Raw genomic sequence first — 21,908 nt, 5'->3', positions numbered from 1 at the left:
AAAAGATTATGTTTTCGCAAGTCGTCGCCTTTGTTAAAACAATGCGACATAATTCGATGTCTTGCTTTCTCCAAGAAAACATAAACAAAAGGTACATCATTAGTGAATTTCATTGTATTTTGAGGGAGGAGCGTGTTGGAGGGGGGTTGGGCATCCTAAATCCTATAGCCATGTCTTAATTCTACTAATTCAAATGGTTTGAAGATTGGTCACCACGCCTACCGCGCTTAATTCTACTAATTGAGACTAATAAGATAATTGATCCACTATGCCGACCATCATGATGAGATTTAGCACAACACACAGGCTAATTTGTGGCTCAAATACTTCCTCTAGAAAGGACACGTACTAGTTGACCAACCATAGGCCGACAAAATAAAGCCAGAAGAAAGCATTATGTGAGTCAATCTATTTAAGTCCACAAAACTCACGACGTGATCACACATCTGGAGCGACTTTGTGTACGGGCAGAACTACATGATCAGATGGCAGAAGATTTAATTAATAAATAATGCTGTACAATTATTATCAAAACAAGAAGAATGAATGATAGATGATGAATAGATTATAAGTTTTTCCAAAAAAAATGGAAGAAGAAATGTCTAATGTCGAAAGACGATCGGCGAGCCCACGATCGATCCCATTGTGCGTGCGACCATTTCTGGCTGCAAGACGTGCATGGCGCAAACAGCCTAGCTCGTCTCCCCTCTACCCCCTACGTGCCGGGCACCACGCAGCGCCCCATGTCGGTCACGGCCGGCCGCCCCGCGATCCGCACGCCCCGTATAAATCCCCGCCCGCCGCGCCGGACACTCCCAGCACCACCACGACGGCGACATTCCCCACTTAATTACCTGCAGAGGAGAACGAGGCAGCCATGGCGCGGTTGACGATCGCATCGGCGGCGGCGGTGGCGCTGCTCGTGCTCCTCGCGGCGGCGTCCGCGGAGGCCTCGCCGGCGTGGGCGGACTACGCCGGCGCGTTCGACAAGTCCCTCCAGTTCTTCGAGGCGCAGCGGTCCGGCAAGCTCCCAGCCGACCGCACCGTGCACTGGCGCGGCGACTCCGCCCTCACAGACGGCTTCTCCCAGGGGGTACGCGCGCGCGCCTCGATCCGACGTCGTACGAACTCCGATCGGAGCTCGATCCGCATTTGCTTACGGAGAAAGAATGGATGTGTGCAGGTGGATCTGGTCGGCGGGTACTACGACGCCGGCGACCACGTCAAGTTCGGGTTCCCGGCGGCGTACGCGGTGACCATGCTGTCGTGGGGCGTGCTCGAGTTCGAGAAGGAGATGGTCGCCGCCAACTCCCTCAACCGCGCCCTCGACGCCATCCGCTGGGGCACCAACTACTTCATCAAGGCCCACACCGAGCCCAATACCCTCTGGGTCCAGGTACACACCACTCCTAAGCCCAACCCTGTCCAGCCCAGCCCGGCCCGGCCCGGCCTAACTCGGCGTCTTGAACAACTTTGAAGGTGGGCGACGGGGACAGCGACCACCTGTGCTGGGAGCGCGCGGAGGACATGTCGACGCCGAGGACGGCGTCCAAGATCGACGCCAGCCGCCCGGGCTCCGAGGTGGCCGCCGAAACAGCAGCAGCGCTCGCCGCCGCCGCCAAGGTGTTCCGGCACTACGACTCCATGTACGCCGACCTGCTCCTCATGCACGCCAAGCAGATCTTCACCTTCGCCGACACCTTCCGGGGCCGCTACGACGACTCCCTGCAATGCGCCAAGAAGTTCTACCCCTCCGCCTCCGGCTACCAGGACGAGCTGCTCTGGGGCGCCGCCTGGCTCTACGAGGCCACCGGCGACCAGGACTACCTCGACTACGTCGCCCGTAACGCGGACGCCTTCGGCGGGACCGGCTGGGCCGTGCGCGAGTTCTCCTGGGACAACAAGTACGCCGGTGTCCAGGTGCTGCTCTCCAAGGTGCTCCTCGCGGGCGGCGGCGACGGTGACTACGCCGACACGCTCAAGCAGTTCCGGGCCAAGGCCGAGTTCTTCATGTGCGCCTGCATCCAGAAGAACGGCGGCAACAACGTCAGGACCACCCCCGGCGGCCTCCTCTACGTCGCCGACTGGAACAACATGCAGTACGTCAGCTCCTCCGTCTTCCTCCTCACCGTCTACGCCGACTACCTCGCCGAGTCCGGCGACAAGCTCAAGTGCCCCGACGCCGAGGTCGCGCCCGCCGAGATCGTCGCCTTCGCCAGGTCCCAGGTGGACTACGTCCTGGGCAAGAACCCGCTGTCCATGAGCTACATGGTGGGCCACGGCGACAAGTTCCCCACGCACGTGCACCACCGCGGCGCCTCCATCCCGTCCGTCTACGCCGTCAACGACACCGTCGGGTGCATGGAGGGGTTCGACGCCTACTACAACAGCAAGGGCGCCGACCCCAACGTCCTCGTCGGCGCGCTCGTCGGCGGGCCAGACGGCCACGACGGCTTCGTCGACGACCGCTGCAACTACCAGCGCGCCGAGCCCACCCTCGCCGCCGCCGCGCCCATGTGCGGCGTCTTCGCCCGCCTCGCCGCCCAACCCGCCGCCGCCGGTAACAGCCCGGGTTACCAGCCTCCGCAGGACACCCTGCACGTCGGAGGCGCGCCGCTGGAGTTCGTGCACGCGGTCACCAACTCGTGGGAGTACAACGGCGTGGACCACTACCGGCACACCGTGACGGCGAAGAACACGTGCGGCCACCCCATCACCTACCTGAAGCTGCGGATCGAGGGGCTGACCGGCCCCATCTACGGCGTCTCTGCCACACAGGACAAGGAGATGTACGGGTTCCCCTCGTGGGTCACCAGACTTGACGCCGGCGAGAAGCTTACCATCGTGTACATCCAGGAGGGCGGCCCCGCTGCCAAGATCGCCGTCGCCCAGTACAAGACGGGCTGAGTGTTAACCACACCAAACACTATGACACGCCTTTTTCTTTGCGTTTATATATTATGAATTTTGCCATGCTTTTTTAGTTTCTCTCTTTGTATGGTATATCCGAAGTCCCAATTGAGAACAACATCGTTGAATTGTTTGCTTTTGTTGCTTGGTTTATTAAGAGATTAAGAGAATATTACATTCTGAAACGTACTTACAACAAATTCGAACATTTTGAGCCGCACCTTGATGCTTCGAAAAGGCGACCCAACGAAATTGAGGTGATGTGATTGGTCGGGAAAGTCGGGACCTCCTAATCCACGTCTTTTTTGTTTGAGAAAACCTAATCCACGCCTGATTCAGAGGATACACCCTGCTTGATTTGGGCTGGCCCATTATGGGGCGTGGGTGCCATTTTTAACGTTTCTTTCGGTTTTTCATTACCTTTTTATTTTTATTACTATTTAATTTTATATAAAACAGAAAAAATCCTAGATTTAAAAGATAAATGAAAATTTCATGAATTAAAAAACAGTTTCAAATTATAAAAAATGTACAAATTCAAAACAGTTCATGAATTTCACAAGAATATTCTCAAAATTTAAAAAACTTAAAAATGTTCATGAAATGATCATGGGTTTCAAATACTTATTTGAAAAGGTTAAAAAATATGTTAAATTTCAAAAGATGTTCCAAATTATAAAATAATTCGAAATTTTAAATAAATTCATGAATTTATAAAACATTCGCGAATTTAGAAAAATGTTCACAAATTTAGAAATGTTCCAGATCTGAAAATAAATGTTCGTAAATTTAAAAATGTGTAGAAATTTTTAAAAAATGTTTGCATATAGTTTGCTTTTTTGGTTTGGTTTATGACAAAGATTACATTCTGGAATACAACTCACTTGATCATTTTGTGGTTTGATTTTAAAAAATATTACATTTTTTGCTTCAAGAATGAGACACAATGAAATCGAGGCAATATGATTGGTCGGAGAAAGTTTGCAAGTGAGGTCAACAACGATCCCTCCACGTGGGTTTGACTGAGTAGGCCATGAAGAACGGGTGCCAGAAGGAAAAAACTTCAATTGGAGGACTATTCTCTTCTTTCGAATACTTTGAAGATTACTCACCACGCGGTAGGATTTTTTTCCGAAGAAAGTAATTCATTGATCAAATGGGGTGCTACTGTCCACTGCCACAACACTAGCAATCTCTATAGGAGGAATGCGCAGCCAACACACAGTTCACTATTGTTCACTGCCCAGACTAGCAAGAATATGGCTAGCTACGGTAGCATCGCGCAAAACTTTAAAAAGAGCAATGGTCCCTCCTTGAGACAACATGACTCTATTCATACTCACTTGCAGACTTTCTTGTTTAGAAGAGAGATGATCTTGTATAACTGATATTTGCCTCAGTTCAGAAATAAGTGATGTTGTTTTAGTTCAAAGGGAGTACCTAATATATTCCAGTTTAAAGTGTAAGGGGGGTTAGATGCACAAGTTATGCTCTTCCAACATGCAGAGCCTTGCTCAAATAGCAGTTTTTTTGTTAATCATTTGAGGTAACAAAATAATACTCCCTTCGTCCGAAAATACTTGTCATCAAAATGGATAAAGAGATGTATCTCGAACTAAAATACGTCTAGATACATCCCCTTTTATTCATTTTGATAATAAGTATTTTCAGACGAAGGGAGTAGATGCCAAAAAATAAAGGAACATTCGTCCACGATGCTATGGGCCACATAATGCTCTGCCAATACATGGAAATCACTTAGTAGAGAATGATCAGTGTGACGATGATGGAAGAATGGCTGACTGGCTAGATTACCACTGGAGATGGGCCCACCCCGGCTGAAATTCCCGGGGAGAGAGATTATAGTTAGACAAAATTCCGTAAAAGCCTTCGTGCGTCTAGGATTATTGGTTACTCTATACTACTATTAAAAGAGCAAACATAATTTTGTCTAAAGCCACACAACAAACTATACACGGGGTAACCCGGACCTTCGATCAAATCAACTTAAACACATCCTACTGACCATATTACATCCATAATCTGCCATCTCAATCAACGTCTGAGATTAAATGTTCTGCCTGGCAGACACCGTCGTCTGCTAATCGCTCCGCGTCTACAGATCCCCGTAGCCTCGCCCGCAACTTCCTAATTTCCGGATCGATTCCATGAATCAGCAGCAAAGCTCGCGTCGCATTTCCTTCCTTCCCTCCTCCCGTGCGCTTCCCCCCATTCACCCTGCCTCCCGTCGCCGCCTGCGCTCCTGCAAGCCGCCGCCAACCTCCTTTGTAGGTCAGCCGTGCCCAGCGCCCTCCTCCTCCTTTCTCTCTCCCTCTCTCCGTCCCCGTGCAGGACGCCATGGCCATGGACCAAAGCTCCGCCGGACCTTCCATCGCGACTGCCAATCTTCCTCCTGACCAGATCACCGTCGCAGCTGCTGCGGTCCAGGCTGGCCGCCGTCTTTTGCGGGTTCGTGGCCACGTTTTCCTACTAGACCATGGCTGCCACTTCCTGCTAGATTAGCAGACAAGGAGAAGAAGGAAGAAGTTGCAGTAATCAGAAGTGGCGAACCAGGGAGGGGACACAGGATGATGATTATGAATCATGAGATAAACTTCCACTGAAAAAACATGATTCTAAGGTTAGCCCCTTTTCTGCTAGAACACCTATGCTAGGCTACGTATTTTTTTTCTGCGGCAAATCATGGATTAAGCTCTGCGGCAAGTTGTGTTCACAACTTTTAATCTAACTGCGTTCTTACATAAGAGCAAATTTTTCCAACAAACGGCAGAACAGAGGCCCCTCTTTCAACTTGCGCAGATTGGTTATCCCATAACCGGACGTCAGAGGGAGAAATTCAGCTCCATAACCTCCATATAAATACCATCATCCTTGTTCCCTCCTTCCCACTTCTGTTACATGTTTACTTTTCTGTGTTGGCATGTCCTACAAATGCTGCACTTTTCTTTGCCCTTCTCAGTAAATTGTTAGAAACCTAGACTCATGGGCAAAGGAATTATTTGATTCAGTGCTTTGTCAGATAAAAAACAGAATCTTTCTATTTTGCAGGTGATATATACTCGAGGGCATGAAGACGGGTATTTAATAATACTCCAGGTGAGATATATGCAGGTGTTATGGATTGTGGTTTCGAGGAAAACAATGATGGAACTCAATATGCGGCCGCTAAGTTTCTGAAGCTTGATCGACATCTTTTATCAGTTGTTAATTAGTATTAGGATTCATATGCATGTCTACTGTTTTTCAGGAAACTCAAGACATGATGGTTCTGTTTTGGACGGAAAAGAAAAGTAGCACCACTGTGTTAACCCAATGCTTAGGTGATTAACTGCAGACCAAACAATTTTTATCCCCTGTTTACGCAGTATGGAAGCACACATGGTTATTGGTGAGTGACCTTCTTGGCATATGTAGATTTTCTGCATTCTGAATTTTTAGCGCTTGTGATTCTTGTAGGTTATGCTTTATTCAGGTGTATCACTTGTACTTCCATTGCTCTACATTTTACTTAAATCACATATTTGACACCTTGTAAAATCTGCAGTTAATTACAAAATCCCCAGAGTTGCAGAGGTGTTCTAGATTATTTCATTAGTCCATTTAGAGCATGTCAAATGGAGCATCTTATTTAGGGATAAAATCAACTTTCCTCTGAAGTCTGCTGCTGGTACCGCTCTTTTATATGGTGTTCTGAACTGGCCACGCTCTTGTGACAGATTACTACATCTAGCTGAAGTTAATAGCGCAAGGTGCTTGCTTAAGCTGCCAGCATGTAAGAAATACTAACATATTTGTTACCATTGTAATATGATATCTCAATTAGGGTGCGCGTGTGCGTATGTGTGTGCCCTTGTAGCTGGTCTATTTGCAAATGGAACTGCTCCAAAAAAATTCAATTAGAGCTAGCTGATAGTGACAGATAACTACATCTATGTGAACCTGCATTGTCCTACAGTCATACTCTGAGCTAGCTGATAGTGACAGAGTACTACATCTATGTGAACCCGTATTATCCTATTATGCTTCTTTTGACCCTCTTTACTTTGCATTTCAAAAATTGACCCTGAATTTTTAAAACATGCTTTCCTACTGGTAAACTGGTAAGCTACATATGTACGGTATTGGAATGGATAGCAATTAGGATAGCAAAAGTGGGGAATCGGGAGTACCTCAAATCGAAAATAAGCATAGCAGAGTGCCGAAGTGGGGAATAAACAACCGGCGTCGGCTTGCAGTTGCAGGGGCACCAGCCGCCGCGGCACTGCTGCACGCAGCGTAGCGTAGCCGCGCAGGGCGGTGGGAGCCACGGACGAGCGGAGCCGGGCGAGCGAGACGGAGAGGAAGGACGCGTGATTGCCACGGCAGACGATCCGGTGGAGATGAGTCTCGCGCCTCCGCGCCCGCCTCCGTCAGCGCCTAGCACTGGGTTGGCCGCGAGCATGCCGAGCTCGAGCGGATCCTCGGGCACTTCAGCGACCAATTCGACGAGGAGGAGTTGAGAAGAGCGGGGGAGTGCGAGACCTCGCGTCGGCGGTGGGGACAAAGGGGAGAGGCGGCCTGATGAGAGAGAGAGAGAGCTATGGCCACCATGAAATGGGGAGCGGTGGGGAGAGAGCTGTTGCCACAACGATGAAGCGTCAGGCGTGGAGAACTGAGATGGAGCATCGGGTGTGTCTCTTTTGTTCTTTTTTTTCTTGATCGATAGCCCTTTTGGTCAAGTAACAAGTACTGCACGCATTAGTTGTAAAAAAGAACAAATATATACAAACATACACTTAAAAAATACACGCGTTGGAAAATTCATTTTTCTTTTTAAACACAATACATACGCAACCACTCATATATACGCACATACACTGACCCTTATGAACTACACACACCCTATCCCTATGAGCACCTCCAAAAGACTGAGCCGACATATCGTCTTGAGATTTTACAAAGTCACCGATGGAAACGTCTACTTCCACTGAACACGCATCGTCGAAAATCCTAAAATAAATTTAGGATAAATGCAAGTATCAGGACTTAAACCTTGGTGTACTCGGGATAACACTGTCCACCTAACTATCCAACCATCCAATAAATTCATTTTGCTATGGATGCCTTTTGGTCATTTTCAATCTGGCGTGTTCGGTTTGACTCTTTTGTGGGTAGAACTTGTATTACTCATAGAAGTTCAAAATTACAATCCTCCTTACATAAATCAGTAACCTCTCTAAGTTCGGAGGCCGACCAAACGACATTTCTACTCGCAGTTCTAGCAAATTTAGCAAAAAAAAAACACTAACCACATTCTAATTTTGATTGAGATGAGTAATACGAGTCAGACGTAAAGACCTCAAATGCTTGATCTCCGCTACCAAAGACTCATAGGCTCGGTAAAAAAGATTGGCTAGAAAGCAAGATTTAAAATAGATGTTTTTTATTATAGATATACGTGCATTTCACGTGCATGCTTACTAGTACTGTGTGATTGCAGTACCAGTTCCATTTTTCCAGGGAATCCTCAAAAGGTACTCCGATTGTGTAACACCCACGATGCGGCTATATCTCCCACATATCGGAGCACGACTTAGAGGCATAACCGCATAGTAGACATGTCGCAAGAGGGGTAATCTTTACACATCCCATGTATTGAACAAGAAAGGGATAAAGAGTTGGCTTACAATCGCCACTTCATACAATACATAAATATAACATTACATCAACTAGATACAATCAAGGTCCGACTACGGAACCAAAATAAAGACAACCCCAAATGCATAGGTCCCCGATCGCCCCAACTGGGCTCCACTACTGATCGTCCGGAAAGGAAACATAGTAACGTCCTGAATCCTCGTCCAACTCCCACTTGAGTTCGGTCGCATCCCCTGCAATGGCATCATCGACATCTGCATCTGGTTTTGGAAGTAATATGTGAGTCACGGGACTCAGCAATCTCACACCCTCGCGATCAAGTCTATTTAAGCTTATGGGTAGGAAAAAGGTAGTGAGGTGGAGCTGCAGCAAGCACTAGCATATATGGAGGCTAACTTACGCAAATGAGAGCGAGAAGAGAAGCAAAACTCGGTCGAGAAGCTATAATGATCAAGAAGTGATCCTGGAACTACTTACGTTCAAGCATAACACGAGACTGTGTTCTCTTTCCGGACTCTGCCGAAAAGAGACCATCACGGCTACACACACGGTTGATTCATTTTAAATAAGTTAAGTTTCAAGTTTTTTACAACCAGATATTAACAAATTTCCATCTGCCCATAACCGCGGGCACAACTTTCGAAAGTTCAAAACCCTGCAAGGGTGTCCCAACTTAGCCCATCACAATCTCTCACGGTCAACGAAGGATATTCCTTCTCCCAGGACGACCCAATCAGACTCGGAATCCCGGTTACAAGACATCTCGACAATGGTAAAACAAGACCAGCAAAGCCGCCCGATGTGCTGACAAATCCCGATAGGAGTCGCACGTATCTCGTTCTCAGGGCACACCGGATGAGCGCTCCGTACAACTAAAACCAAACCTCGAGTTTCCCCGAGGGGGTGCTGCAAAGGACTCTAGTTTGGACCAACACTCAGAGGAGCACTGGCCCGGGGGTTTAAAATAAAGATGACCCTTGAGTCCGCGGAACCTAAGGGAAAAAGGCTTAGGTGGCAAATGGTAAAACCAAGGTTGGGACTTGCTGGAGGAGTTTTATTCAAGGCGAACTGTCAAGGGGTTCCCATTATAACCCAACCGCGTAAGGAGCGCAAAATCAAGGAACATAACACCGGTATGACAAAAAGTAGGGTGGCAAGAGTGGAACAAACCACCAGGCATAAGGCCAAGCCTTCCACCCTTTACCAAGTATATAGATGCATTAAAGTAAACAATATATAATAATGATATCCCAACAATAATCATGTTCCAACAAGGAACAAACTCCATCTTCACCTGCAACTAGCAACGCTATAAGAGGGGCTGAGCAAAGCGGTAACAAGCCAAACAATGGTTTGCTAGGAAAGGTGGGTTAGGGGCTTGACATGGCAATACGGGAGGCATGATATAGCAAGTGGCGGGTATCGCGGCATAGCAAAAGAGCGAGCAACTATCAAGCAAAGATAGAAGTGATTTCGAGGGTAATGTCATCTTGCCTGCAAAGTTCTCCGAGTTGACGTAAGCTTGATCCTCGTAAGCATACTCAACGGGTCCCTCGATCACGTAATCGTCTCCCGGCTCTACCCAAGGCAAGAACACAAAGCAAAGGAAACAACAATCAACCACGGTGCAATGCGCAAGCAACATGATGCAAAACATGGCATGATATGCAGGATGTGATATGCAATGCATATGCGTGCTTCGGAAGGAAAAGATTGAACCAGGCATCAACTTGGCAAACCAAGTGCGCCGCTGGAAAGATGAGTTGATTTCGGTCGAAAACGATATAAAGATCAGCGGAATCGGATGCACGGTTTGCAAATGCCAAGCAAAACAATAATGACACAATTCTGCGATTAACAACGCGATGCCAATGTAAAATGCAACAAGAAACTAAGCTACTGCACTCTAATATAGCAACAAAGCACATGACAGTGATCTACTCAAGATGCTTGACAAAAGATGAACACTGAGCTACGGCTAAATCACAAAATAGCATGTTCAAACAAGCATGGCAAACGGGCAAAAGATATCAGCTTCATAGACTTAGTGAAAATACTAACATGCCAGGAGTTAACATCAGGAAGCAATGTTTAGAGTAAGATAAAAATATGCTACATGAACAGAACATAGCAAACAAAGGCATGGCATGAATCTACTCAAAGCATATAACAAAAGTCCCTTATTGACCATAAGCCAGAAGAGCACAGAAAATATGATGGTACCCATATAAACATAGCAAGTTTCGTTAACAGATTCAGACTTAGCAGAAAAACTGGACATGGCAAAAACAGAGTTACGAAGGCATGTTTGCGAGCTCGATTCACTCAACACAAGGCATTGCATGACAAGCTAAGCATACTACCAGCAAGAAGACAAGTTCATGAAGCTAACCAAAGCAAGAACAAACTCATAGTATGCATGGATCAACTACAACAACCTTGGCAAAATTAATTAACACGTAAACAACCTGCCAGGAACATTTTATAGCAAAAGTAGAGCAAGATTGAGTCATGCTAGGGCACTCCATAAATTCAAACAGGAGCATGGATGGATAGAGCATAACCATATGTCAAAATCATCCTTACTGAACATACTCAAAAGAAGCATGGATCTCCCTGTAGCAATATGAATACATGGCATTAAAAATAACAACAGGAAAATGACAGTGAAATTCTAAGTCCCTGAAATCAGCAATAACACGAGAGCTACTTTGCATGCATGTGCTACTCACCACATTGATCACAAAAAATACATGGCATACAACCCTGTAAATATGGCATGGCATAGCCAAAAACACATGTAGAGCTCATGCCCATATGCAGCACACAATAATCATGGCAAAAATGACAAATGCTCAAGATCTGTTAAGAATCAGCACCTAACAATTTATAGCACTCTTGGATTAACAATTTGGGCAACAAGATGGACTCAAACAAGCATGGCACAATGGAACAAAATGAAGAGCACAACCAGATGAACAATTTGATATATTATGCACAATAAACGGAGCTACGATGACAGAGTTATGATGTAATGAACAGAACTTCAGAATGTAGAAAAAAAGACTTAGAGGAAAAAACAGGGGTCAACCCTAGGGTTCTCAGATCCAGATCTGGCGCACGGAAGCCGAGGTTCGCCGGAGTAGCGGTTCTCGCCGGAATTGAAGACGAGGCGGTGGCTGGAGAAGATGGCTGGAGCTGCGGGGTCTCGCCGGATCTGGTGTTGGGGCGAAGGTGGCCGGAGAGGGGGGGCGGCTCCCGCGGCGGCGGTGGCGGACGAAGGCGGCGACGCGGGACTTGGCGTGGGGCGGCGGCGAGGCGTGGCGGCGGCGGCCGGCGGAGGAGGCGCAGGGCGGCGCGGCTCCTTGCGCGGGGGCGCGGGCGGCGGAGGGACGCGGCGTGAGCGGGCCGCGGGGGCCCCGCACGGGCCGAGCGGGCCGGCGGCGGTGTGGCGACACGTGGCAGCCCCTGGTAGGTCCACTAGTAGAAAACGGAGCTTTAGCGCCGGTTCGTAAGGGCCTTTAGTGCCGGTTCCATAACCGGCACTAAAGGCCCCCCCCCCTTTAGTACCGGTTCGGCACGAACCGGCGCTAAAGTGCCACCACGTGGCGTGAGCTCGCGCCCTGGTATGGGGGACCTTTAGTACAGGTTGGTGTTACCAACCGGTACTAAAGTTTTTTTTTTGAAAATTTTGGAAATTTTTTTTGATTTTTTTTGATTTTTAATTTTTCTGAATTATTTGATGATTTAGTCTCTAATCACCTCTCTTAACTGCTCAAGTGTGGATCACTTATTCCAAATCGTTTGACTTCCCGGCCAGTCACCCATCCTCTCACTCCCCCAACCTGAGCACGCTTAACTTCAGAGTTCTATTCCCGCTACATTTCAAGTCTGCACTTGTTGTTTTCCTGACAAATGTAAGCTGTCAATCCTATTAACCCTCAGCAGTTAGCTTGAGCATTAGGTCACACGTTTCACCGTTTGAGTTTGTAACTATTATTATAAAAAACAGTAATTATTTAGTAACACTAATATTTTTTGAATAAGTTTGACTATAGTTTGACCACAGTTTGACCAGATTTGACCAAAATTTAAAAAATTGAAATAATTATTTAGTAACACTAATATTCTTGAATAATTATGTAGTAACATTAATACTTCTTGAATAAGTAGTTTGACCAGATTTAACCAATTTTTTTTTTAAAAAACTGAAATTTGACCATATCTTTTTTTCGTTTTGGAATTTGAGGATTCTAAAAAATTGCAAACAGGCCATAGGCCGTCTCCATCGGATGCGGATTTTCGTGCTGAATTTTTTGATATATTATACGTTTTTTCCCGACATCGTATGCAAAAGTTATAGCCGTTTTACATTTTCCCTACACTTTTTGCAAAACATGTCCAAATTTAAGTTTTCAAATTTTCCTAACTAGTAGATGTAGTAATATAACTACCTCTCGAAGGATTTTATTTTTTAAAGTTTTTATCATTTTCTTTTGATTTTTTCAGAACTGAAATGGCGACACACGACGGGGGGGGGGGGGGGGGGGGGGGGGGGGGGGGGGTGGTAGAGTTTGAAAATTGCCCTATAGTGCCGGTTTATGTTACAAACCGGTACTATAGGTCAGACCCCTTTAGTATCGGTTCGTGGCACAAACCGGTACTAAAGGTTAGCCCTTTAGTACCGGTTTGTGACACGAACCGGTACTAAAGGTGATCGTGGGGCTCCGGCCTGACGCCAGCCTGCCATCACCCCTTTAGTACCGGTTCGTGGCACGAACCGCTACTAAAGGTTCAACACGAACCGACATTAATGCATAGCCGTTCGAACCGGCACTAATGGTACCATTAATACCGGGCTAAAATCAAACCAGCACTAATGTGTCTCACATTAGGTCCTTTTTCTACTAGTGGTCAGGCGGCGGTGGTGGACATGTCCGGCTCCGCCCGGACGTGTCCGGCGGCGGCGGGGAATGAAATTAGGGTTTTGGACTGCGAATTTTTTGGGGGAGGTGCAAATATATAGGTAGAGGGAGCTAGGAGAGTCCAAATGAGGTGTGGTTTTCGGCCACGCGATCATGATCGAACGGCCGAGAGAATGGAGGGGTTTTGGATGGGTTATTGAGCCACTTTGGAGGGGTGTTGGGCTGCAACACACACGAGGCCTTTACGGTTCCTCGGTTAACGGTTGGAGTATCAAATGGACTCCAAATGGCACGAAACTTGACAGGCGGTCTACTGGTGGTGTACCAAGGCCGCTTGGCAAATCTCGGTCCATTCCGAGATTGTTTAACAACCGCTCACAGAAAAAGGCAAAAAGGGGCGCCAGAGGACGTAGGAGTGCCGGATTGCAAAACGACAACGGGAAAAATGCTCGGATGCATGAGACGAATACATATGCAAATGAGATGCACATGATATGAAATGCATGACATGGACAAAATGCAAAACGAAGATAAAACCCAACCACGAGGGAATAACATAACTTAGAGCCGAAAATGGCAAGAGTTGTAGTACAAATATGATAAATTACATCCGGGGTGTTACAGATTGCATCTTTTAGCAAAAAGAAAATTCTCCGATTGTCTTACGGTTACAGGCAGGAACACTATTGATGATTTTCTAACCTTTAGAAAACACGACCATGAAGGAGGACTCGAAACATTATTGCGTAAACAGACATTATTCGATGGATAGCATGAACATACCACATCAAACAGTACATCCTGCTTATTTATCTTATTTATTTATTTCTATTTTGGCAGGCACGTGTTTTAAGGGTAGACTTCAATGATGGACCGATATCCAAGCATTGGAGTGATCTTGTAGTCCTTGAAGCCGGCCTCAAAGAGAATCTTCCTCCACTGATGCTCGTCTCGATCGGTCCCGTCAACACGCATCATGAAGACATCATACAGAACCTGCATCTCCTTGAGAAGAACTTCGTCCCGCGACACCCCGGAGCCTATCACGACGTCGATGATTATCACCTTCCCTCCGACGCTTCTACCGGTTGTTATGGCTTCTTTGCACCGTCGTAGCACCTTGACGGCATCTTCGTCTTGCCACAAGCACATAACCCACTGGAGAAAAGGAAGAAGACGCACACGTGCGTATGTAATAGTTGAACGACCCCGTCAAAAAAGAAGTTGGAGGAAGAAAGAATACACATGTTCTACATACGTGTACATTACCTTGAGTAGAACAACGTCGGCAGGTGGCACGTACTCAAACAAATCGCCGGCGACAAACTGGACGTTTTCGATGGCAGGCGCCCCTGCGATCGCGTGAGGGAGATCAAGCACGGTGCAGTTGATGTGGGGGAACGCCTTGGCGATGGCTTCCGCCGCGGCACCATGGGCACCGCCGGCGTCGACGAGGGAGCTCACGCCCTCGAAGATGCCGCGGTGCTCCTTGAGGACGACCTCCATGACGAGGCGGCTATCGGCGGCCACACCGACGTTGTACTCCCCGCGCGTGTCCATCCTTGCTACCATCTCATCTCGCGTGCACCCATGCGCCACCTCGAAGAGCGTGCGAGCAGACGCCCGCTCGTCGGTGAACCACTCCGCTATGCTGCAGAGAGCGGTCACGTACGACGGGTCCAAAAACAAACGCACGATGGGAGACTGGTTGTAGTCCCCGACGAGGACGTGGGAGACAGGGGTGAGCTTGTAGCGCACGTCATTGGCATCGGCGTGGCGGCCTTGGTCGACGGAGAAGATGCCGAAGGTGGTGAGGACGCGCATGAGCCGACGGAGGTGGGAAAGCTTCGCTGGTTGGACCCTGGTCTCAGTGGCAACTTCGGACAAGGTGGCGGCACCTCCGCGGCGGTGGATGGCGTCGGAGATGCGTAGGTCCACGGTGGCCTTGAGCGCCGCGGACCTGACAAACGCCATGGCGTGGTGGTAGAGCTCAAGCTGAGCTTGTAGTGCCATGATATATGTTCTGTGCCAAGAACTCTGCTATGCTCCTCAGGTACTTATAGACTTGTACAGTAAGCCTTGCGTGTAGGAGTGTCTAGCTAGGAAAATGATTGTGCATGCATGGTCTATCTACCTGGATCTGGATGGATGTGTCTTTCGGGACTCTGGACGTGGATATAGTGGCACGTCGGAGACACGCGCGTGCCTTTCGGCCGCTCCAGCCAACACCGCCGATCGCTGGTGCTCCAAGGTGGACCGATGAACTCAATCTTTGTGTGAGTCCTACCTCATCCCTTCCTTTTTTTCTGAGCGGTTGGATCTGTTTTTTCATCCATCCTTCTGCATGCATGCAACCCGCACCGCAAGCATTCGCCGGAGCCTGTTTCTGGCGTGGAGCGTGGCAAGAGAAGGTACACACACAAGAAAAGGAAAACTAACCATGTGACATATGTGGTAAGCAATTCAAACCAATTCAAAAGAAAAGGAAAACTAAAGTACACAAAAAATCATTTTTTATTTTGCGAGTGAAATAGGGAGAAGATTTCTAAAAAAAATATGAAACATGGACCTCAATGTAGGTCCGTTGGCTATATACTTAAATCGATTGAACATTTTTATATTTCTCAACCGACGACTATGAAATACAGTAGGAAACAGTCAATTTGTACATGTCATCGTTCGACCAACAATTCGATATTTTCTTAATAATATATGAACCCCGGGCTTTACCGCTCGACATATACATTTTTTGATGAATTTAACCGATACAAGCATATATTGTATTGTGCCGGTAAAAAGCATACACATTAGGAATCTGCAAGAAAATGTAAGGCTGGTCCGGACGGATACATGGGATTTGAGGGTATTGTTGGATTGAAAACTTTAAATTCTGTTGCCCTGTGAGGTAGCGTTAGTGTTAGTTTTGCCACCTGGTCCCATCGAAAATAAAAATGTTCTGCTTGCTGGTGGTTTGGGCGATTTAACTCTGCTGTGTACCCTTTTTTTTCGCAAAAATAACCTCGTCTGTCACGCCGGTGACCGGACACGCACCCGCCGGACGCTATCGATCGTGTCGTCTAGCATCACATGCAATGTTAGGCGTGTCGCTGCTGTTGGAGTTCCCTCATCCATTCGATAAACTATGTCCCATCATTTCTATATACTATGATTCATACCCTGTACCCTATATGATTAGATGAAATTTTTATCCGCAAAGAGAAAAAAAGAGTTCCCTCAACCACCTACATCCTGAACCATCTCCTCTATAATTGACGCAACAACCGCTCATTATCAAGGGAAGGATCCTCACCCTGGGTGATATATACTCCTCCTCTTTGAATCACGGGCCACACTGCAGCAGCACCACTTGAAGCAGAGACAATGAAGCTGCAAACCCAACTACTCCTCTTGGCTTCCATCACCGCAGCGCTGATCATGAGCTGCGGCGTCCTCGCCGGCACCACCCACGCGATACCGGTGCCCACGCTACGCGGCATCGAGGACGACGACGTGGGCTTCGCGGAGCGCGAGGAGGCGGCGTACCCGCGGAGGAGGGTGCTTTACGGCGACCAGTACATCAGCTACAAAGGGGTGCAGGCGAGCAGGCCGGCGTGCTCCGGCTCCTGCGCTGGCCGGGGGCAGCCCTACACCGGTAGCGGCTGCCAGGCCATCTTCGGCTGCCGCGGCCGTTAATTTTCTAGAAGCTACTACCATTCCTATTTGCCTCCCTGGTCAAGAAGCTGCGGGGAGATTATGAAATGTGGTTATCGTATAAGCTCAAGTGGTTATACATGTATTTGTGTTGTTGTATTTGTATGTAATGTTTGGTGCACAATAATGTGTTTGGATCCGATGCAAAAAAGTAAAAAAAAAATGTGTTTGGATGAATTTAAGCAAGAAAAATGTTTTTTTGTTATTGGTTTCTAGGAGCTAGGCCTCCATGGCTCATCCAAGAAGCTAATTCAGGAATCATCTCGCAGCCACCTCGCCAATTAATCAATCGATTAGTTGATATCTTGAATCTCTTCTTCCTTTTTTGAATCTCTTCTTCCCTTGCACGGTTGCATCTCCTTGGACTTGTGTTGCTACTCTCATCTCTCCTGCTGCTTCTGATGCTTCCCTCGTCTGAGTCGTCTCTGCTAGAGCTTCCCTATCCACCTACCCATGTCGACGTGGCAGAGCACGAAGTAGTTTTCATAGGAATACTCCTATATAAGGCTCGGTACGGACCATGATCGGTATCTCTATAGTCTTTAGTCTTTACACAGTCGACTCATCGCAACTCATCGCAGTACACCTCATTCCTCATACGATCTTACAGCCTCTTCGTACCCACAAATCCTAGTTCTCGTACAAGACTAGAGCAATCAATCCAGATAAGCAGAAAGTACAGATAAGCGTTTTCTAGGAGGAGAGATGGGGGGGGGGGGGGGGGGGGGGGGGGGGGGGGGGGGGAGGAGGCCGCCTGAGGGGATCGGTCTCTCACCGCCGGCGCCCCAATCCGCGCCGCATCTCAGCGCTGGGGGGTCACACCTGATCCCATCGAGATCTCCTACTTCACCTGCGGCGGCGCCGTTGGAGAGAAAGGAGGGGTCTACGGGATCGGGAGGGGGCCGTGGTGAGCCGAGGCGTGAGATCGGGCGGGAGGAGCGCCGGTGGTCGCAATGGCGAGTCTCGTTCTCTCTCGTGATGGATCCGGGTGTGTGGATCGAAGGGCGGCTTCGATTCACCCCTCATTCAAGATGGGTGGTTCTTCTCGATCTGGAGAATGACGTCCTCGCCGGCGATTATCTTCCAGTCGGAGATGTGATTGAGGTAGGTCTTCAATTCAAGCTTGATGATTATAACATAGTTGTTGGCGAGTATGTGCAGATAAACCTACGTTCGAAGGCATCCGAGGTGATTGATCTGACGGAGCCGATTCAGGCAAGACTGGGAGGACGTTTTTGGGTGCTTCTGGAGAGCGACGACGAAGATCAAGCGGAGTGTGTCCCCTCCAGAGTCATGGCTTTGCCGGCTGTCGGGCCGTTGCCGGAGCCCATGATTAAGATCGTTCGACGTCGCTCAAATTTTGAAAACTCCAAGCCGACTACGAAGCCCTGGATCGGACCGATCCCTAAGGTAAGTAGAGAACCTATGACCTTGTCTCAATTTTTGCCGGATGATTGGACTTTGGTGACGCGAAAGAAGAGGGGAAAGATTGGCCGGCCGCCGCCGCCGCCAAGATCGCCGGTGGCGAGTTCGGGCACTGTTCGTGCGGCCAGACGGGCTTCGCCGCTGATCAGAGGGATCAACGAGATCCGTGCCGACAGGTCTCGCCGTTTGAATTCGATATTGGGCCTCAGTGGCCCCGATCAGGCATCGGGAGACGTGGGCCGGCCTGCCGATGGGTATGAGGCCCATCGCGCGGCAGATCCACCTGGGCCGTTAACTGGGTGTGTGGCCCAGCCTAACGAGGATTCTGTGGGGGCGACCGTATAATCCCTGCATGCGTGCGATCGATCTCCAGGTCACGTACGTTCGGCCGCCGTCGTTGTGCCCTAGTTTGCGCAGGGGAGGCACGCCGGGGTTTCACCGCTGTGGCCCGGGGAGAGCGGCGCGCATTCCTCCTCTTGGGTCCATGGCAGGCCGCGGGGCTGCGGCGCCGCCCGCTAAGAAGCAGCCGGCCGCTGCTGCTGTTGGTCGGGGTGGGGCTGCTCCGCAGCCGGGCGGTGCGGCACTGCCGCCGGCGGTGAGCGCGGGGCGCGGGGCCCTGGGGCAGCCTGGCCAGAGGCCGCCGGCGGGCGGTGGTGTGCCGCCGGGCACCCAGGGTCGCGGCGTTGGCCTTGTGGGCGCTCGGCCACCGGGGCAAGTACCCATCCATGCTACGGCCGGAAGAGGCGGGCTCAGGCCTCCGGCATCGGGTGCGGCATCTGTGGCTCAGCCGGCGGCGGGTCATGGTGGGCCCCGGCCTCAGGCGCCGGGCGTTGCCGGTGTGGTTCCGGCTGGCCGTGGTGGAGGGCCTCGGTCTTCTGGGGGCGTGCCATTGCCGTCGAGCAATCAGCCTCGGGCCGCACCTCCGCCCCATCACGTTGCGAGGCCGGCGCAAAACCGGTCAGGTCCAACTCAGACAAGATAGTATTCTACCAATAGAGAGCCCACTGATCCGCCCCGAGGCCAGTGGGGGATGACGGGTATGATGCGTATGGTGAGGGACGGCATCGTGGTTCCTCGTCCACGGGAGGAGGTCGTGGCCATGCCTGGCAGAGTGATGGGTCTGCCGACAGACCGTTTCTCGGCCCTCCAGGCGGATTTGTTGAAGGAGCCACAGGCCCAGACTACCGTCAGAGAGGAGGCTATCGGGGTCATCGTGGTGGTCGGGGAGGGGGCCGTGGGAGGTTTCGTCGCCCGCCTCCGCCTAAGGCAGTTGTTGAGCACATGGCGTCAGCACTGGAGGCCGATCACGCGTCCACTGATCTTCCTTCCCAGGCGATGGAGGTGGTGACTGCCTTGGCCAGTGTTGAGGTTCCTGCGACTGGGACTGTGGCAGAGGTTACTGACAGGTCGGATGCTGAGAGGGCGTCCAAGTATGCACGCAAGAAGGAAAAGATGCTTTGCTATCATTGTGGGGAGAAGGGCCACTTTATTGCTGAGTGCATGGCCGAGCTGTGTGAGCCGTGTGGCAAGCCGGCACATGCCTCGGGGGAGTGCCAGTTCTTGCGTGACCAGGCTCCGTCGCTGACTTTGTATGGAGTCTACTGTGCTAAGCTTATGTTCTCTGAGTCACCGGCTGCGCGAGAGATTCCGGAGGAGACCCAGAGTTTGACCACCGGGGTTGTGAAAGCTACCCAGGGCGAGGTGACTAAGGCTCAGATCGTGTGGAGGCTTCAGGAGCTGGCTCCGGGGGACTTTCGGTGGGAGCTGGTTGGTCTCGAGGAAAAGGTTTTTAAGGTTGATTTCCCCACGGTGGATGACTTGCAGCGGCTGTTGAGCTTTGGTTTGTGTAGAGTTCCTGGCACTTCGTGCATTCTGGAGTTTCACGAGTGGAAGAAGGTGGAGCCTAAGGGAAAGCCGCTTACGCAGGTCTGGTTGCGGTTTGTAGGGGCCCCGTCTAAGCCTTTGCAGGATGTTCGAGTTGTGGCCAGTTTGGGTATGATGGTTGGGAAGACGGAGAGAGTTGATATGGCTTTTACCCGGGCTCATGGGGTGGCCCAGCTTTTAGTCAGTATTCTGGATATTGAGTTCGTGCCTGATGTGGTCAATTGGACTTATAGGGGAGAGGTGTTCCCCGCTCGAGATTGAGTTTGAGGACCCTGATCTGTTTGCTGATGCAGTTAATGGGAATGATGTTGATATGCACGAGGGAGACGGCGGTGCGGGAGCCAATGGGGCACAGACTGATGAGTCCACACGAGAGGGGTCTAACAGCTCTCGCCCAAATGCTCAGTTGCCCAGGGATGGGACCGGGGTTGAGCCGGCAGCATCACCTTCGGTGCCTATGACTTCGTTGCGGTTTGGGTCCTTTGATCCAGCATCTGCGCCGCCCAGACTTTGGAGTGACCGGGTAGACTCTGATGATATGTTTGAGCGCACGCTTCCTCTGTTGGAGTTTGAGGGAGCTGGCGGTTCTGTGCCTGGACGCTTGGTGAGGGCCCCATCGGTGAGGACTCTGGATGGAGTTGGGGTGGGGGAGCCGGAGGTTGCTTCTCTTTCCCTTGTTCCTCCTGTGGTCGAGGCTCCGGTGCGGTTTGCTGAGGCTGAGCTGGTGTTGGAGGGAGGGGGTTCGGGGCAGGAGGCCTTGACTTCCCCCCTCCATTTCCCTACGCCGGTGAGGTCGGCCACGTTGGAGTCGGCCAGCGCCAGGGGAGGGAGCCCGAGGCAGGCGGCCTCGGCTCCCGCTACTCCGGTTGTAGCGGCGACGCCTGCGCCAACAGCGGTGTTGGGAGGGGGGCTGGGGCAGGTGGCCCTGGCCCCTCCTTCGTCCCAGGCGGTCAGGAGGACCGTCTCTCCTTCGCCGACGGCTCTTCCGTTTGCGCCGGCGGGTGGGGCGGGAGGAGGGCGCGGGCAGGCGGCCCACGTTATCCCCTCTCCGTTTGTACCCGTGGCCACGGACCCCGGCGTGGGTGAGGGAGTCCTGAATTAGGGGGTGTCCGGATGGCCGGACTATACCTTCAGCTGGACTCCAGGACTATGAAGATACAAGACTGAAGACTCCGTCCCGTGTCCGGAAGGGACTTTTCCTTGGCGTGGAAGGCAAGCTTGGCGATACAGATATGAAGATCTCCTACCATTGTAACCGACTCTATGTAACCCTAACCCTATTCGGTGTCTATATATACCGGAGGGTTTTAGTCCGTAGGACAACATACACATCAACAATCATACCGTTGGCTTGCTTCTAGGGTTTAGCCTCTCTGATCTCGTGGTAGATCAACT

At 50.1% G+C, this 21,908-nt stretch overlaps 3 protein-coding genes across 3 annotated transcripts; 2 read left to right on the top strand and 1 right to left on the bottom strand.

The window, feature by feature from the left end:
• The first annotated feature begins 816 nt into the window (after positions 1 to 816).
• LOC125534491 (endoglucanase 13-like) lies at positions 817 to 3,049 on the top strand. Its single transcript, XM_048697703.1, has 3 exons — positions 817 to 1,093; positions 1,184 to 1,396; positions 1,480 to 3,049. The coding sequence occupies exons 1-3, from the start codon at positions 878 to 880 to the stop codon at positions 2,905 to 2,907; spliced, it is 1,857 nt and encodes a 618-aa protein (XP_048553660.1). The 5' UTR covers positions 817 to 877; the 3' UTR covers positions 2,908 to 3,049.
• An 11,165-nt stretch (positions 3,050 to 14,214) lies between these two features.
• LOC125534490 (acetylserotonin O-methyltransferase 3-like) lies at positions 14,215 to 15,526 on the bottom strand. Its single transcript, XM_048697702.1, has 2 exons — positions 14,763 to 15,526; positions 14,215 to 14,651 (listed from the first exon to the last, which is right to left on the bottom strand). The coding sequence occupies exons 1-2, from the start codon at positions 15,504 to 15,506 to the stop codon at positions 14,343 to 14,345; spliced, it is 1,053 nt and encodes a 350-aa protein (XP_048553659.1). The 5' UTR covers positions 15,507 to 15,526; the 3' UTR covers positions 14,215 to 14,342.
• Positions 15,527 to 16,783: 1,257 nt separating this feature from the next.
• LOC125534489 lies at positions 16,784 to 17,381 on the top strand. Its single transcript, XM_048697701.1, has one exon. It carries the CDS (start codon positions 16,875 to 16,877, stop codon positions 17,184 to 17,186), a length of 312 nt encoding a protein of 103 aa, XP_048553658.1. The 5' UTR covers positions 16,784 to 16,874; the 3' UTR covers positions 17,187 to 17,381.
• The last annotated feature ends 4,527 nt before the right edge of the window (positions 17,382 to 21,908 follow it).

The sequence above is a fragment of the Triticum urartu genome, chromosome 2, assembly GCF_003073215.2.
Source record: "Triticum urartu cultivar G1812 chromosome 2, Tu2.1, whole genome shotgun sequence".
In the NCBI taxonomy this organism is placed as follows: Eukaryota; Viridiplantae; Streptophyta; class Magnoliopsida; order Poales; family Poaceae; genus Triticum; species Triticum urartu.
The sequence above is the reverse complement of the archived record's forward strand: the minus strand, read 5'-3'. Positions and strand labels throughout refer to the sequence as shown.

Bases quoted from the DNA above. Each gene is read 5' to 3' on its own strand.
- LOC125534491 (XM_048697703.1), top strand. From the start codon at position 878: ATGGCGCGGTTGACGATCGCATCGGCGGCGGCGGTGGCGCTGCTCGTG. The intron at 1,094-1,183 runs GTACGCGCGCGC...GGATGTGTGCAG, and splicing joins CAGACGGCTTCTCCCAGGGG to GTGGATCTGGTCGGCGGGTA. The intron at 1,397-1,479 runs GTACACACCACT...ACAACTTTGAAG, and splicing joins CCAATACCCTCTGGGTCCAG to GTGGGCGACGGGGACAGCGA.
- LOC125534490 (XM_048697702.1), bottom strand. From the start codon at position 15,506: ATGGCACTACAAGCTCAGCTTGAGCTCTACCACCACGCCATGGCGTTT. The intron at 14,652-14,762 runs GTAATGTACACG...CCTTTTCTCCAG, and splicing joins CCGACGTTGTTCTACTCAAG to TGGGTTATGTGCTTGTGGCA.
- LOC125534489 (XM_048697701.1), top strand. From the start codon at position 16,875: ATGAAGCTGCAAACCCAACTACTCCTCTTGGCTTCCATCACCGCAGCG.